This window comes from Ornithodoros turicata, chromosome 1 (genome assembly GCF_037126465.1).
Source record: "Ornithodoros turicata isolate Travis chromosome 1, ASM3712646v1, whole genome shotgun sequence".
Lineage (NCBI taxonomy): Eukaryota > Metazoa > Arthropoda > Arachnida > Ixodida > Argasidae > Ornithodoros > Ornithodoros turicata.
The window spans coordinates 186,946,375-186,964,733 of record NC_088201.1 but is presented as its reverse complement, the minus strand read 5'-3'; the positions used below and the strand labels follow the sequence as shown (position 1 = coordinate 186,964,733).

Below are 18,359 nucleotides of genomic sequence, written 5' to 3'. Positions count from 1 at the left end.
GTCGAGAATGGTTGCCAATGTGAATGGTGCGGCCGTGATCGACTGCAGGCGACACTGTAGAGCTGCTCTTTGGGAGGTGTATAGATGGCAGTCGAGGAGCACATGCTTGGTATCCGGCAAAACAGCACAGCGAGAGCAGAGCATCGAGTCAGAGCGGCCGATCAGATGCTTAAAATGGGGGGGGGGGGGGGGTGAATGCAACCCCAAGACGAAGCCTGTGTATCAGCGACGCAAAATGGCGAGGCACACGAGAAGGCATGGTGAAGCCAAGGTCAGGGTCCACTTCACGCATGAGAACTCTTGATGGAACGTCTCGAGATCATTGCGCATGTGCGAGAGGCCTCACCACATCATTTAGGAAGGTTCGCCTGTCGCCTTTGGGGAGGGTAATCCGCACGCTTGATCGGGAATGATACGCAGCTGCTGCAGCCTCGTCAGCCTCTTCATTGCCGCGGATGCCGCAGTGGGCAGGAACCCACTGGAAGTAGACAGAGTGCCCGCTGATCTCAAGACGGCTTAGTTCCTCCAGTATGTCCACCACCACAGGCGCAAGTGATCCAAGTGTCGTCAAAAGTCAATACTCATCTAGCTCTAAACTTCATATGCTTCACAGAAACATCCACACTACCTCGTGGGTGAACACATTACACAATATGCTGCATTGTGCTATGGTATGATAAGATGCTGCTTGTCTTACAACATATGTATGAGGACCATAAGGGCGCACTGCATGGCTCATATACCGTGGCATATATGTATATGTGTTGATATTGGGAAAAAATAAAATAAACGGGAGAGATTTCGGATTGCCCGAGACATGTGCCAGTCAGTCTTCTCTTTTACAGTACAACGGATCCTTGCTTGCCTGCAGACACAGGTGCTATCCAGAAAACCCGGATTCGTGCTATCGTAATGAGTGGGACAAAGAGCCATGCCTTGTACGTATGTTTTATTCCGATTAATTGACACATTTTCGCATTGATTAAATACGAGAGAAAACAACTTCGTCACTGTGTAGTTTCGTTTGAGCAGTGTAGATTTAGACGTAAAGTTTAGGCGACTTCAATTTCCTTTTTAATTTTCACTGTTTGTTAAGGTTCGGGATCGGACATCGTTTATAGCGGATTACCCGGCTTGAGAGAAATTCGTGCATTCTCAAATGTGCGCCTGATAGTGTTTCATACACACAGAATTTGCAATCGCGTTGGAGAGTATTTAAACATGGTACGAAATCATACGGCCATGTGAGACAAAACTTGCGTATCTTGCTGTGTATGCCATGTGACTTTTGTATTTCACCTTACATATCCCGCAATGTGCAATGTAATTGCGTAATTATCATTGATTTCACTGATCAATGAGTTTATCACTCTTATTTTTTTCTAGATTTTTGCCAATGCTGCTATGGGCAGGTGCTATGACGGAGTATGTTATAGTAACGCAAAGTTCCAAGAGTTGGCCAAGACAAGACGTACGTGTACATCCCTTGCTCAGATTGTTGTAGTGTCAAGACAAAGATCCAACTGTGCAATGGGACTAACCTCGTACCTATTGTCTTTTCTACGAATAGACGAAGCCGTGACAAAAAAAAAAAAGAAAAATGCATTATGTATGTCATTGAGGTATTTCGCAGGCATACTAAATGCTAAATATCTGCTCAAGAACTACATCATTAAAGGCGCCCTAAACCGCAAAACTTCTTCTTGCAGAAGGAGGGATGTCTTAACACGAGCAATCAGGTGGTATTCAATGGGCGAAAAAGAAAACCGAACACCAACCACACCGCGGCTTAAAAGCACATCCTACTATTAATATACCGGATGTGTCACGAACGTAGCCCGGCTGAACAATTGGCACTATGGGAAAGCTTTTCTTCTTGGTCAGCATTCGGCTGAGCAAGACTCAGCAAGACTGGCGGACAAAGGGACTCCTGAGCAAGAATGGCGCTGTGAGCTCCTCATTTGCATACGCTGATTAATTAAATAAAGCTCATACCTCTTAAATTTTACTTTGGACGCTTTCGAAAACTTAATTTGACCAACTGGGCCCTTCAGAGAAAAATAGTGAGAAGAAAAAAAGAAAGAAACGCTTCGGCACTTCGTAATTTTTTCGAGCGATTCATTAGCTTCGGGTTAACATATTTCTTGCACGGAGCAGCATGCCAATACGTTCTTTCGCCCATCTATCCGGCTGCTAATTACGGGTTCATCCGCGGGGTTCACACACTGGGGTGCCGGAAGATAAGACACAGGCGGTAGAGACGCTTCGGTATGCCTTCTCTTTCTCTACCCCACTAGTACACAACGTCCACGGTGCATTCGTCACCATTATAGCCGCGATTTTCAGGCACAAAAACACCTTGTTTTAGGCGATTACAAAATGCAGTAAAAACCAGATTTAGGCACTAAAAATGACACTATAGGCACAATAAATGGTTTATTTTTTTCATCTCTAGCACTGAAAGCGCAAATAGAAGGTCAAGCAGTTTTGTTCGCAGGAACAATAGCGTAGATGGGAGTTGTGACTGTTATTTTTAATTTATTCTGCAGCACTTAAAACCTGGATGCCCTGCCGACACGGACACGATTACCTGTATGTAAGTACTGAAACGTATGATGCACGTTATTTTCACTGGACAAACACAAACGCACAACACGAGAGGGAACCGTGCACGTGAGCACAATAAATTAAGAATAGATTTTTGAGATTACATAAATTTTGCGCATATAGGTTACTTCTATATATTGGTATAGGTTGCTTCTATCAACTAAAAGGGAAAAACGAGAGAGAGAGAGAGAGAGAGAGAGAGAGAGAGAGGAAAGGCCCTTGTGCTCAGGTATAGAACGCAATGAGAAAGCAAATTATGTGCGTCCTTATTCATCACAGGCGCGTTTACGCTGGGCTGTGCGATGCATCGATCATATATCTGTTAGGCCAAGAACAGGGAATTCGAAGAAAGAAAAAAAAAACAGAATTCCGACCTCGCCACTACAAGCAAATCATGTGTTACTATCATTACTTTGTTGTTTGTTCCGGAAAATACACGGAGCAGTTGGTCACAGTTATAAGGACCTGCACTCCAAAATTCTGGGAACGGCCGATGAGAGATTCTGCAGAGAGAGTCTTATATGCAGGAAGCCGCGCGTGCAGAGAAAAGTCAGATTTGTACTTCACTCCGGCAAAGATTTACTTCGAATGCCACGAAGTTGATACAGTCCCAAAGGGGGGTACAGGTTTATTAACAACAACAACGTAGATGAATGGATGATGATGATGATGTGGGATGTTTCCCTGCGTTGAGTGCAGGACCCTACCCCATTCCAAAAAGGTTCACATGAAAGGATGACGAGGGAAGGAAATCCCTACATTTCGTGAAGGAGGCCGGTGGCCCTCAGAAAGGAAAGAAAAGCGCCAAGTGCACGGCACTGATGTCCAGGGTTACTCCATGGGCCTAGAACTTTGCAGATGTTGAATGGCCTCTGATCCAGCATTTCAAGTTGACATTTAAAGGCCCGTCGCTCGCGTACGTACTGGCTGCAGTCTTCTAGAATGTGTCGGATTGTTGCCGGGAAACCACAAGTTGTACACAGCGCCGTGTTGCTGTGACCCAGCCTATACCGGAGTGCTGGGGTGAATGCGACGCTAAGTCGTAAACGACGCACGAGAGACGTAAAGGGGCGAGACAAACCGCCTGTCATTTCAAATAAAAGCCAGAACAAACAAAGAAACAACAAAGAAAGAATGGAAGGGCACGGTTGCCACGGTTATATTCATGTCGCATAGTTAAGTCTCTCCTCGTGGTGGGCCTAGCGATGATGAGGTATTCGACGTGCGAAATGCGACACCTTGCTTGAAGAACGACCTCGCAGGCGAAGTCAACAGATAAACAACTATCTACATTTATTTACAACATATGGTGGCACGTCGGCAACCGAGAATCAACCTCAGTGGTCAAGAAGCGTCCCATTTTAACGGAAAGGTCAAACCTCCTTCACCAATCACAGAATTCGAAACTGACGTCAAGGTTTCCTCGTGAGCGTGAGCTGATACGGAAAACTTTCACTTTCAAACATAGCCTTCTCCTAAGTGGGTAGCAAAGGTTTACTACTCCGGCTGACCCGCTTTCCACGATTGCCAGTCGGACGTTCCGAGGGTTTGAGAAACGACCTACGATGCATCGTAATACCCTTTGAGGGATCCAAAAGCGTATCCGGTTCTTCTAACGTGTCCTTCACGTGGGCAGCCAACAGATTCACGGTGAACGTTAGTTAACAGCAAAATTGTGTGTTTGCTCGGATACATGCCTGACATCCTATGCTCTAAACACTAAAGGCGCAGTGGTCGGAAACGCAAAATGTAGGGAATAAAGACGTACTAGACATAGTTCCGCCTTATATCTTCTACACGCTATCCCAAACTGGTATGTCACATCCAAGCATTTCTCCTCCTTTTTTTCTCTCTCTCTCTCTCTAACTGTTCTAATAAATGTATCCCCCAGCATCTCTTTCTACAGATCACCGTCTATTATGATACCTCACAAGCAGGGTTGTTTGGATTTAGTCCACATGGATTTTATCCGGTGGATTTTTTGGATTTTATCCACACAATTCTATCCGGATTTTTTAGGTATTTTCTCCAGATGTGATGTGAAAGACAATTCAAGACAATTCAATTCAACAATGAATTCAACGTCACACTGAAAACTCCCGGTTTATTTTCTTGTAGTGTTGGCTGTTTGCAAAAGCCCAGGTGTGTGTGTGTAATTGAAGGTTTTATGGCGCAAGGGCAGCTAAAAGCCCAGGTACGGGCAACATTAGCTTTAATTTTTTTTAACTTTGTAATTTTTTAACTTAACTTTTTTAAGTTATAACTTTTCAGATTACACTTTTTCCCGCTTTCTTCTACTTCTGCCCATTCAGGGAGAGACTTTCCTCCGCTTCCTGGAGGCACTGTAACTAAAGTGCGCCGAAACTGGACAGCTAATCGAGGCGTGTAGAATCCACACCATTCAACCGCGCGTGCACGGAACTCCACTTTTCGGAAAATAATAGAAACTGATACAATGTTGCTGGGACAGGCAGTTCCGTAAACCGAAACTATCAGAGGTCACCTGAAATCAAGAACAGCAAAGCACATTTGTTTTTACTCTGTGTCACATTTCTAGCCTCGTATATATTCTCCGAAAATATCCAGAAATATCCGGGTTTTATCCAGAATGCCCACTGAAGAGGATATTTTTGAAAATATATGAATTTTTTTTCAACCCTGGTGTCACAAGTAACCGTTATTCACTTGCACGCAGATCGTCAGGGGACCTTTCGGCTGCCACTTTTACTGCTATAAGTATCCTTACAACATTGCCAAGCGTCCTGATGGCAACGTATGTCTGGTAAGTAAAACAGCAGCAAATCATTGCACGACCTTGCACGCTCGTCCAACCCATTATCAGAGCTCTGTGACATCAAACAACGTAAGGCGCTGCAGTCCTGAACAACCGCCGCATTCAGTTTGGAACTCAACGGGATTCTTAAACTGACTATCGCACTCGGAAAGGTGTGTACGATACTGATACGGCAATGTTAGGCATGGTTTCGCAGCCTACTTGACCAAGTTTTTGCAGCAAGTTTCTTTCTGCAGCTAAGCCAGAATGACGCAGGCCGGGCACACGAATGAGAGCGCATCGCAGGTGATTGTCTTTAATTATACATATATATATATATATATATATATATATATATGTGTTTAATTCCGTGATAGCGCCGCGAAGCAACTGTGGCTATGAGTTGTGTACAGGCATGAACAGATGGAGAGAGGACAGCAGGAAGGTGGGGACAGGGGGTTTGTGTCTTGGGCCGACTTCAGGGGGAACTGTGCCAACATTCGTCTGGAAAGTATTCGGAAAACCAGGGAAAACCTCAGACAGCACAGCCAGTAGTAGGATTCAAACCTACCGCCTCCCAGTCTTCAGCACGACCTTGGCTATCAGCAACGAGCGGGACGCCTTAACCAGCCTTAACCCGCTCGGCCATGCCGCTGGTACCGCCTGAAGAGCTGCTGCTATCCTCGGTGGTGCGAAGCCTATAGGTCGAAGCTTCCGTGCTGGCGAAAGCACCGCCCCCGTCTTCACCAGGAGGTGCACGCTTCTTAATCGGATATCATTCCATCAGCGTGCGACTTCTGCCACATGTAAGACCAAACAATGCCTGGTTACACCACATCATGTGGACTTCGTGTAGCTGAGTTGTGCTCGAGAGCGCCATATCTAATGACACCATGTTGTGGCGATTCATAAAAAAAACAGAAAAAACGCCTCGGGCAGTGGACCCCTGCCACTAAAGAACAGTAAACGACTTTCTGTTCGGCGACATGGATGACACACTTAATGAACATGAAAACGTAGAAAAATGTACGCTGCGCAATATTCACACTATCAAAGTCGGCTACCAGGGAGGCAGACCGCTCAGTTAAGAAGTCAAACACCACAACCGGGCTTACTTCGCGTGAGTTGTAGGCCACGAAAAAGTCCAGGGAAAAATTTTAAACACGGTAGTGGCACGGTGAAAATGCTAGTGGCAGTGCAGCCCCTTTATATATGACCCGGGTACACTAGCGAGTTCATAACGAAATATTGAACGAAGTGAGACTTACCCTGAAATAATAACACAGCACAGGGGTAAAGTCTTTACGTGGCACTTCAAGTTCAACCCTACAGGGCACAGTGACCATGATATCTCAAAGCACCGCATAAACTGCCTTACGGTTATACGCAAGGGAATGCAACGGGCGCACGGAGGTTGAAACATCCAAGTCGCTCCTCTCGATGTCCGGATTTCTGCGGCCTTGCGCATTTGGCGAGCGGCCGTCGGCAGACGCGCTTCTCTCCCGGGCAAGGCCGAACACGTGTCGCGCGTTCCGTAGTAGGCTTAGCGGTGCGTTGGGTTGTACTGTGTGTATGTCATTCCGCGCAGAACGGGATCATGGTAAAAGCGCAAAACGGGACGGAACTAGTGCTACGCATCTCTATTGCGCGAATTCCATTGATCGCCCTTCATTTTTGATTTCTTTCTGGTCTTGACGGAATGCGAGCAAGAGTGCTAGCAGTGACACGTAAAGAAAGGCGGAAAGGGACTGTTCCTTTGGAGATCCAATATGACAGGAAGTGGAGATTTGTTTTAAAACATAATAAAGATTTTGTTGCGTTAGACCGGGTTGGTGTTTCCTTTGGCGACGTACGCTTTCCTCTCTGTAGTGCAGTTGTGTGATACAGAGCGTCAAGTTTGGCCACTGGGGGGGCCTGTCCCCAAGAACAATTTCGGGGGGAGGAAAGCCCCGAAGCCCCCGCGGCGCCTATGCGGCTACTAACACGTATGCTAAGACGAGGTGAACCTTCACAGTGCAGGTGTGAAAGTTCAGGATGGAACCGCAGTCAACTTATGAAGTGTGGTGCTCCGCTTAGCTAAGACAAACGGTGAAGTTATCCCCTAATGCATTCTGAAGGAAACAGAGCTAATTAAAAGCTCAACCTATGCATATGAGGCTGGTGCAACATTTCCTCGATAAACAAAACAACGGAAAGGGAAGCTATGTGACGCGGTGCGGAAACCGAAACCACAAAAGTCCGTTAAAGAAATGCTGTCGCATTCAAAAGAAAAAAAAAGAGAAACAAAAACCACGGCACGTGACTAACTCGGTGGAAGGTGGTAGTCAAGGGAAGATTTTGTGTGGCTGTCTAGGGAATGTGCGGTTGCCCGTGGACGACGACGATGGGACTCCACGGGGCTGCTCCACTCCAGGGACTCCAGGGCCGCTGGCGCTCTAGAGATAGCCCCGCTCTAGCGTAAGGTCACGCATGTCTGCTCCCTGGAACATTCCATCATCCCGGTCAGGACTCGTTTAGAGGGACACCATCTCCTCTACAAATGCTCACTGTGGAAGAGTCAGTTTCATTGAATAGTTTTTTCTGAAACCATCCGCGAGCCAGCTCTGGTATGAAAACGGCCAGTTTTAGTGCATAGTTTTTGCTCAAATTGTGTCGCGGGGAACCAATATGAAGGAGGACTCAATGAGAATGAAGTCCTCTTCTTGGATAGCAACAAAACCGTTCGACTCACCAAAGCTCCCTGATTCACATAATCCACTTCCATAACCCAACTAAAGCGCCCCACGGACGCAGTTTGTTCAGCGCTGCAGTAAAAGATTGCATGGGTTTTTCCTGTCCACCATGCTGTTGACCTACAATATGCCTATGCCGTTCACAATTCGTCACAATTCACACAACGCGTCGTTCTCAATCCTTTAAGTATCATGCCGATGATGAGGACGGTGCCGAGAAGAAATAGACTCTATTCGAAATATCTGCAGTTGTCGCCCTAGAGGCGCTTCTCTTAAAATCTTCTTACCGCGGTTCACATGATTTTCTTCTTTCTCAGTTGGGATTTTTTTTTTCAAACCAGTACCAAGTAACGCATGTCTTTACAAAGCCACATAACATGTGCTTTCTTATACTGTTTCAGGATCCCAAGACAGCGGCCAAGGGCGGATGTAGTGGCAGCTTGTGCATAGCTGGCCACCAGCGGCGAACTTGAGCGGAGACAACCGCCAGAATGACATGTTGTATGCAAAACAGTACATTCCCTCCAAGCTATTAAACGTAACCATGCATACCCGATTTTGCCTTTCCGTGTTGTAACTGTAGCGTAGACATAAAAATGTTTCGGGAGAGGTACTACGGGAACTTTATGTTGGGGCATCATCTTCATCGTACCCTTTCGAAATGTGCTACCAAGGGTACGACATCGGGTACGACCTCAAGCCTCCCCGTTCTAGCTACGTCACTCTCGTGTAACATGATTAATCGTCGTCTATCGTGGTGCCTTACTTTTGTGCATAAGATGTATAGGACCGTGCAACACATGTAACTTCATTTGCTCATCCCCTGAAGGCAGAAAGGCGCTACATAACGAGAGGGATGGACATTTTTTATTAGCGCAAAGGAAAAAGGTCAGTCAAACGGGACGCCGGCTTGCTATTCCGCAAAGAAAAAAAATGCAGTGTCTGTGTGGGGCGGGGGGGGGGGGGTAGAAAGAGAAGCATAACCGAGGAAAATATAATACAAATAACATATAACTTAACACGAATACTCGTAATACAACACAAAAGTATTAAATCGCAGTATTACAGAAACCACACTTAAAATCTACTTAAAAACTTAACTTAAAACTTAACCACCACTTAAACTTAAAAACCACTTAAAATCTATCATTTTAACCAGGGTGTCGAACCGAACCCGAACCCGAACGGAAAACCGTACCCGAACCGTTATTTTTGCCGGAACCGAACCCGAACCTGAACCGCAATTTTTATGGCACTGTTGAACACGAAACGGAGCAGAACCGAAAAAAATAATAGCGGTAACTGGATCGCAACAAAACGGTTCGGACGTAAAAGAAGTCAGCATAAGAGTCCCCCAACGAGGGCACATTGGTCTCCATATCATGCATTTCGCAAATTTTCACCTAGCAGTCAGACGAGGACGTATAGTAAGTATGCTTTCAGCGTTTTTTTTTTACACGTTGAAGCGCAATTGTCCTTGTGAGTGCCGCCGTTAGCGCCCCACGCACGTGCTGCGGCGTCTGCTCTTCAGCGAGGAGGCGCCATGCGGACAAGTGAAGCAGGGATGGAGTAGGCCAGTTGTGTAGCCCTATAGGACGGATATGTGACTAAGCGTGCGCCCAAGATTTCCCTTTACGCGTGAGCAGTAAAAATTAAACAAGTCAGAAACACGAGAAGGGGAGCGAAGGAGCGTACGCAGAACGGTGTCTGTTTGATTGGTCGTGGTTTGAAAAGTAAATGTAGTTCTGCTTACTGGTAGTGCAATACAACAGTGCAATAGCCCAGAGCTGCAGAAACGCGGATGGTTATAGACGAAGCTCATGAAATACCAATTGAAGTCGTCAGGACGAAGGACACTGTACGTCACTATTTACGCCTTATAGCTCATCACCGCCGTCACCCATTGGTAGCAAAACTTTATTGGCGCAACCAGACCAACCTCTACAAAATCATTGCAGAAGCAAAGCCTAATTCCCCTCGTTTGTAGTAAAGCCAACATTGTCTTCGTCTCCCTTGTGGTCTCTCTCACTGCCCTCGATCACCCCCTCCATTCCAGGACTCAACGTTAAAAAAAACCAAGTGCCACCGTCAGTCCTTCGAAAGATGTTATTGGACACGATGTTAAGCGTATACGCTGAGCACACTGCCGTCTACACCGACGGGTCCTCTACACCTGTAAGTTCATCGGCCGCCTTCGTTATTCCCTCGGTCCAGGTGTCTCACGGGTATCGCCCTGCACACTGCACTTCCTCTGCGTCCGCAGAAGTTGACGGCATCTTGTCGTTCCTGCGGTATGCTCTGCACGAGGCTCCGCGAATGTGGGTGGCACACATGGGCTCCAGGGCAGCCCTGCAGTGCATAGAGAGCATGGGTGCATGAGGTACATTAGCTCCAATTGTCACAAACATCCTCAGCGACGTTCAGTGTCTGTGCGACGTCCCTACTGGAAAATCCGATATGAATTTCCTCCAGAAGCATGTATGCCTGATATGCAGCATATCAGGTCCCAATACAAATATACCAGTACCTAGTGTAGCAGGCATGAAACATACTCGTTACATATATGGCTAGTATAGGGGTAGATGTTTCCAGGTATGACTAGTGGCGCACATGGCTGCTCCACATACTGGCCTTATATGCAGCATATCAGGTCCTAATACAAATATACCGGTACCTAGTGTAGCAGACATGAAACATACTCGTTACATATATGGCTAGTATAGGGGTAGATATTTGCAGGTATGACTGATGGCGCACATGGCTGCTCCACATACTGGCCCTTATTGGAATGGAGTAGCTGGTATAGACAGTACAAGGGCCATACCAGTACTTCATACGAGATTATTTTATATAAGTTGTGGTATCACATGTGATTTGTGCACGGCAATTCACAATGTCAGGAATACTGTTTTGTCATCTAGAAACTACAACTGAAGATATGTCTGCCAATTTATCATTTAACTGGTCATATGCTCTATTCCCTCACCGATTAATAAAGTTATATTTTGCAAATAATATCCTATTGCCACCACAATACTTCGTGATTATTACTAAATAACCTTAAAAATGAGGAAGTCAAACAATTGTTCCAGGGTGTATTCAGCTATATTCAAGTGTAATTTGTGACTGTACGGCGAATGAGTTATCACAGTAAGAAGAAAAACTGACAAAGCAAAATGTGTGTTCGTGAGAAATTCAATTGCGTGGCTTCAGGTCAGGCATACAGCTGAAGAATTTTTGTTCAGTTATTATATCACTGTTTATTCAGTTTGCTTCTACTTTAGTTTATAAAGTGTTGGGTAAAAATGTACAGCACTGTACTTATGTGCACATACACAAGGTACAGTGCTGGACAAAAATGTACGGAATGCGCTCTGGCGTATTCCTTCCTCAGCGTGACACACTATAGCACCGAATGGTACTGTAAGGACTTCCAAACAGGTGGCTGGGGTACTTAGGGTAAGTCCATACGGACTCATTCGCTATTAATGTGTCATTCTGAGGAAGAAATGTGCTGGAGCGTGTTCCGTAAACTTTTGTCAGACACTGTACATGCATGTATGTAACGATCAATATGGAAAAGTTCGCAAAACAGTGAAGAAACAGGGAATAAAAACAATGAATTAATCAGATAGAGTCATATTACAAAAAGCAGAATAAAATACATGCACATGGAAATACTAATGTTTAAGATTCAATCAACTAAGAGCTCAAGGAACCTGATGCTTATAGTGATTTTGCACAAATGAGCATGAAGAATTTGATATATTTTACAAAATATGTATAGGTGTAATGGACAGACTCAAAATATTGTCCGGATGCCCTGCTATATCCAAACATTTTTGCAGGGAACGGAGTCCAGTCCGGATAAATATGAGTAGACTTTATATACATAGGGTTCTTCGTTTTGGGGTTTTATGATTTTTCAAATTTGCGGTTTAGGGGGAGGAATCAGGTGCTATGTACACGCGAGAACTCTGGGAGAAATCGGGTGAAACCAAAGTCACATGGAACAAGCCACTGGGATGAGAAACAAGAATCTTTATATTTCTGCTCAGAACTGGGGCAGTGAATGACTGCGGTATTAAAACACTTACCCAAGCTCCAAAAAAATTCTCTTTGTTCTCCTGCAGAGGGGATTATAAAGGCAGGAAAAATAGGTTGTGACACATAGCTCTCTTTGCTGATATTATGATTCACTTTTCCGACGGTTTACCTAGAATGACAAGTTGAAGGACCACGAGGATTTCGAGTAGATATAGGGTTTTACCCAAATTCTTGAAAACATGTCTGGGGGGGGGGGACTATCATGAAAAATCAGGGTTAACCCGAAAACGAACAACCTTGTATATACACCACAGGTGGCATCAATCACGCTCAATCACATTAGGAAGGTCACAAATATAACACTTCTCTTCAGAATCAAACCTGATAAACAGACATGGGCTTTGGACATCCAGCATATCAATAGCAGAGACTGTTGATACTGGGTCAACAAACACTCTTTTATGTGTGCAGGCAGGGCACTGTCCACTGTTACCATTTCCTTGCACAACAGCAAGCACCTCTGTCCTTCATTGTTTACATTCACAACAATTATGCGGCATACAATGTAGTACCGCCCTGCCGCTGTCCTTACTGCAGAGGAGTTGCTCTTCGTGGCACGTGAATAAGCTTGACTGTGATACACTTGGTCTTGATGCACAGCCCTAGTGTACTCGCTACTAACATTTGGGCAGGCACCACAAACTTTCGCTACTTCACTTCTTTCTGAGGGCGTGAAGCATATAGTCTTCGCTTTGCCCAACATGCAAATGTTCCCAACGTAGCATGCACTCTGTAGCCTCTTCTCACCCAGCATACCCATGCAAAGGACCTTCGTACGGCCAGAAACCAGATCTGCTGCCAGAAAGAAGTTCAGCTTCTGAGAGAGAGCAACTCTCTCAACTATTTGTTGAGGAATGCCTTTTGACGCTGTCACCAGTTTAACTAATGAGCCATTACCACTTTCAAATACAAATGCGGAATGGGCCCACAGGGGTCCCATCTGTTGCGCAGCTTTAGGGAGGTGGAGGAGCTGGTGTACATTAAATTTCATACAGCTTTCTCCATACAGGGATGCCGCACTTGATACGAACTGCTCCAGAAGATGCCCTGCATGATAAGGAAAGAAGCCATATTATAGTACAACGTTACACGTACAGCTCTGAAAGAAATAAGATGTAGACGGAAGTAAGGAAGGTAACGTAAGATATTGTCTAATAATAGATGTTTTAGAGACCCATGTACAAACAAAAACCCTCTGACTCCGTCAACTATTTCTAAATTATTCAGTTGAGAAATCGACATATGTTGCATAAAAGTAACAGCAATACAGTGTAATAGTGTATTCATATATATAAAGATAGAGCCAACCCCTGTTTATATGGTCTTGAACGTTCCCAGCAAAAATGTCCACATAGCAGGTCATTGCGATAATTGAAACATAATAATATATTTTGAGCTGTCAAAAGGGCCTGTATTTAGTTTGTAATGCCAGGGAACTGTCCATATTCATTTGTGTTGAGATTGCTATAAGGACCGAATTCTCCTGAGCTCTTACTTCTGTCACTAACTTGGAGAAAATTATTCGCAAACAACATCAAAGTAGTTCTGAGTGCATTTCGAGACCCTTGAAGTGTCGCCACACATCGTTCTTCAGCATTGGCGTCCGATTCACGACTGTCGTCATAGCAACAGACAAGCAATATCACGACGTCTTCATCAGCAACGATGGCACACGTTTCCGTGTGCGTCCACGCATGTCCACCCACATCGAGCTACTCCAGGTTTCGTGGATGATTTTCTGACGGACGTTAGGACCTTCCTCCTTCATCTACAGCTTCGACTACTTCAAATGAGTGGAATGGAAATCCCTCATGGGCAAATGGGACAGGGAGAAACCATTGAGGCAGAGCATAGAGTAGTTCCCTCTCCCCTCAAAGTTATTGCCCCCGCTGGAGAAAATGTAGGTCGCACACTGGCTCTCACCCAAAACCGGATAAGTAAAGCATGTAATTAGATACTTTCCTAAAGTGGTTACTGAAAATTATTGTCCAGCTCTGGAAGCTGAAGCCTGGATAAATGAAGCTAAATGCTTCATTTGCTGCATTCATCAATGCTGCAAAGTAGCAGCTTTGTATTCGTGGCCATTGCGATCTTTTGTAGATCGAAACGGATCTAAATTTTAAAAAAATTAAAAATCCATGAACTGAAATTTCTCCCCACGATTTTTGTCCAGATACCGAGGGATCCAGATACGTGATGACCAGAAAAATGGGGTGAATTGTATTATTCGTAACATGGAACCACAGCAGTATTCTTCTTACCAGCTTGGTCGATCATTCGAGCAGTCAGTGTTTCTGAGAGCAAGATGTGGAGTGCATCTGACAGCTTGGAAAAATGCTTCCAATACTTGTCTGGCAGCAGGCCAAGAGTGCAAGGTAGACCGTAAAACAACACCCACAGGCGCCACTCGCTGGCCTTCCAAAAGCTACGCTCTGTGATGGATCTGGGCAGACGAGTGAAGCAGTGAGGTGGCCTGATGCTGAGAAGGCGTCTGTTTACCACGCTCAAGGTGGCTGGGCTTCCTGTGGAATGATTCCCACCATGAAAATTAGCTGCAAAACATTTTCCTTTATTCTAAATTGGGCTTTCACAGCTGGGTGATTCCATCCCAAACGTCCCATATGTGATGCTCGAGCCTCGTCAGTTTTGTTATAGGAATTCATACGAAATTATTACTTGGAGAAAACCACTAATATTATATATATATATATATATATATATATATAAATTAGACAATGTTAAAAAAATATTATTTCAGGTTAAAGTTGCTGTATTTTTGCCAGAGTCGTATCTTTGCATACTTTTTCATCATATTATTGTGTTTAGTCTCTCAACGAAACTTTTTTTTACTTGTAGTACCCTTACGTATCTCAATGTTAAAAATGGTTTTGTCTCTTCACTTCTAGTGATGTACTGTACAAAAAATGTGAAACTTTGCTTCTCGAACCATTTTTCGCACCTCCTTTTGGGATAGATATGGCGAGTAGCCAGAATATTTGCGACCCTCAGATAGGTAGATGAACACTTCTCCCTTACTGCGGCACAAAAAGAGTTGCAATACTTCATAATTTTGGCAGCGAAATGCGCAAACTGCAGTGGTGGTCAAGGGTTAGCCCCGTAACCTTAAACAGACTCTTACGGACAGCTATAATTCGGTGGCAGCAAAAACATTTGTTTTAATGGTTTTCCAAGTAATGAATCAATATGAATTTTTGTAACAAAATCGAGGAGGGTCGCGCATCGCCTCTGGGACATTTGGCATGGAATGATCCAGCTGCGACGTATGGTAGTTGTTAAAAAAAGCACAGTCTATCCCTCTGGCCAAACGAAAATGTCTGGATAGTGGGGAATTCAGGTAAGTGAGACTTTGGAGCATCAGCTGTCAAAGAAAGTTGTGTTTATATGGGGGACATGGGAAAATCTCTATAATTTGCACCAAATTATTTCAGCCATACTCTTCAGCACGCCCAAAGTGCCTTGATCTACTTCCTGTGCTTCGTTGCACTCATCCGACGGGCGAGTGTGTGTGCTTATCGAAAAAAAACAAAAATCCTAGTCATAAGCATGAGCAACAAAGCTAGACATCTTTATCCCTACTGTTTTGCCATGTTGCTATGAACTTTTTGAAGCATATTGACACAAGACAGGATTAGTCAATGAGATTCTTTGGGATTTTCCTGAGACACACATTGGCACATGTCAAGCAAGAATATTAATGAAAATTCCACGAAGTGAAATATGCCCTTGTGCTGGTTGACGAAATAGCACAGCATCTATAGTAGTGTTCAATTTATGAAGTAAAAGAAATGTGGTCTGTGAGCTCCCAAAATATGGCTGTGCGATGGATAGGATGGCGGTACACAGAGGTAATGCTCCCCCTTTCATAGAAAAGGCAATCCACCACATTTGCTCTGCTTCTGTATTGGCTGTTAAGCCTGGCTGCATGACATTACATGAGCCCTCCCTGCCACTCTCCTATACTGAAGGCGCATGGTATTTAGTATTTTTCCTGACATGCTTTTGCATCTCCTCATCTTCAGCGGCATATGTTGAAGGAGGGAGCATTACCTCTTTGTGTGCAGCCATCCTATCCGCAGCACTGTCATATTTTGAGAGCTGATGAATCACATTCCTGATAGACTAGATTCCTTTTCCTTCTGAAGTTCAGAACCACTAAAGATAAGTGAACGGGAGGTGATTTAACCTGAACAAGGCTGTCCCCTTAAGCCTGCAGTGAACTAGAGAACTCAGCTTTGGACTGCAGCGGTCAGAGTACAAAGTGACAATATATGCCTACCTATGTAAAATCGCTCTTCCGAGTGACATGATGCGAACCACAGCTCTGCAAACTGCTTAGTGACACCCTGGAGGACACAATGCATATAATCGACTGTGAACCCCCACACCAGATCAAAGGTGCGTAAGCCAAGCAGCGGTGAAGGTCCCTTGATGCCGTTTATTGGAGTTTCAAGTTGGAGAGCAAGCTCCATGTCTCTCGCTACTCCCTCTGCTGTTCTTTCAGGTCCAGTGTCCTCGTACAAGTACCGCATGCTCCCTAGAATTCAAACAAGTTGTCACAGGCATTACTCCATGTAAAACAGCAATGCAGGGAGGTGACTCCTGAGAAACGAATCATTGTTACATTTATGTGAGTTCATGCTACATGACATTAAGTCCACTCACCTTGGTTATATGTTCCCCGTGTAAGGCACCATGGGCATCCAAAGTAGCCGTTAAACAGAACATAGTTCTGGACTGCTGCTCGTGCAGGGGCGTCAACACAGCAGCAAAGTGCGTAAACTTTGGAGACATAGATGTTTACACCACAGGTCCATGTCACTGGTTGCATGCTGTTGAGCTCGTCCACAAATTTACTCAGGAAGAGGGTCATGTTTGGGTGTTTCTTCCCAAACCACAGGCCAGCTAGGATGGGATTCTTCAGACGGGTTTTAGGTGACAGTTCATTTATGATGAACTGAATAGGCCAGATGGACGTTTTGGATGATTTATAAAGTGGACTACCATCTGTGTTGAATGTTATTGTAAGGTCAGTGTTGCTTAGAGTTCCACTCTGTCTCAGTTTGCAATATGCAGCAGCGCTTGTGATGTCGGAGGTATCATTTCGAGCTTGAAACCCAGATGACAACTTTTGCAAGTTGTTCACTAAGTCAGTCTTTGACACTTCAATCTGGTGTTTGATTTGACTGGCTATTTTGGTGATTACAAAGAAGCACCCATTAGCCCTGAGTTGTCGAACGTCATATGTAACTCCGCAAGTGTCACACTGTAGGTGTACGCCAAGGGTTGCTTCACAAGAATCGCAGTAATAATGGTAAGTTACCAGTGCTGCATTTTTCTTAGACCACAGTTTTCGGAACAAGTACAATGTTGGTGGGAGCACAGTTGAGCCAAACATTGTATTGATCATAGTCAATAAGTCCTGCAGAGCTACCCAAGTCAAGCCATGTCCAATGACAAATGCCATCACCATTATAACAGCTGCTGCTACAGTGGTATGCGATCCTGGTAGTTTGGAGTTTGGAAGTTCAGAGTGTGGGTCCTCATCTGTCGTACAATTTGTTTCATCGGATGGACGTGCAGATCCTGGTTGAGCGCCGTCAGTACTGCTCACATCAATATCATCGTCACTGTCACTCGACAGAAACCAAATCGGGTCATCTTCCGCAGTGGATGCACTATCGGTGTCATTATCTGATGTTGCAGCTTGTAGTGTTGACGTTGCGGCGCCCATCATTTCATTCTCGTCGTCTAATATGACACCGTCATCGAGCTCGCAAGGGGTGAATGTGGCAGGTTCGCAGGTTACATTTTGTGCAGTCCCATCCAGACTATTATCATGACTATTTTGAGGGAGTTCAGCAACGACCTGTGTTGTGCCGTACGCTTCGCTCTCTGCATTGCTTTTTGTAACCGCCTGATCCCTGTCACTAACAGCTTGAAAGCACACGTCGTTTTCATCATATGTTGGCACAGATTCAGCCCGGAAGAATTCATGTGTTGAACTTGTAGCGCCGCCGGGATGCATCGAAGAGGCTTCATGATTTACTGAGTCTTCCGAAGCATTATCGTTGGTCTGCCTTCGCCTGTTGTAGCGTGTCATTCTCGGAACCTTAAACTCA

General features: G+C 44.9%; 1 protein-coding gene and 1 long non-coding RNA gene across 2 annotated transcripts; one reads left to right on the top strand and one right to left on the bottom strand.

Annotated features, from left to right (window-relative positions):
* Window positions 1-858: 858 nt before the first annotated feature.
* LOC135374142 (uncharacterized) lies at window positions 859-2,572 on the top strand. The gene is made up of 3 exons (XR_010416775.1): window positions 859-938; window positions 1,387-1,471; window positions 2,550-2,572. It is a non-coding gene; the product is annotated as an uncharacterized LOC135374142 (long non-coding RNA).
* A 7,759-nt stretch (window positions 2,573-10,331) lies between these two features.
* LOC135391832 (uncharacterized) lies at window positions 10,332-16,810 on the bottom strand. The gene is made up of 4 exons (XM_064622335.1): window positions 16,517-16,810; window positions 14,481-14,741; window positions 12,600-13,266; window positions 10,332-10,461 (listed from the first exon to the last, which is right to left on the bottom strand). Exons 1-4 carry the CDS (start codon window positions 16,767-16,769, stop codon window positions 10,332-10,334), a joined length of 1,311 nt encoding a protein of 436 aa, XP_064478405.1. The 5' UTR covers window positions 16,770-16,810.
* Window positions 16,811-18,359: the final 1,549 nt, after the last annotated feature.

Excerpts from the sequence above, each read along its gene's own strand:
- LOC135391832 (XM_064622335.1), bottom strand. The coding sequence starts at position 16,769 with ATGCGGTACTTGTACGAGGACACTGGACCTGAAAGAACAGCAGAGGGA. Across the intron at positions 13,267-14,480 it reads TCGAATGATCGACCAAGCTG|GGCATCTTCTGGAGCAGTTC; the intron begins GTAAGAAGAATA and ends CTTATCATGCAG. Across the intron at positions 10,462-12,599 it reads AAAGAGTGTTTGTTGACCCA|GGCTGCCCTGGAGCCCATGT; the intron begins GTATCAACAGTC and ends TATGCACTGCAG.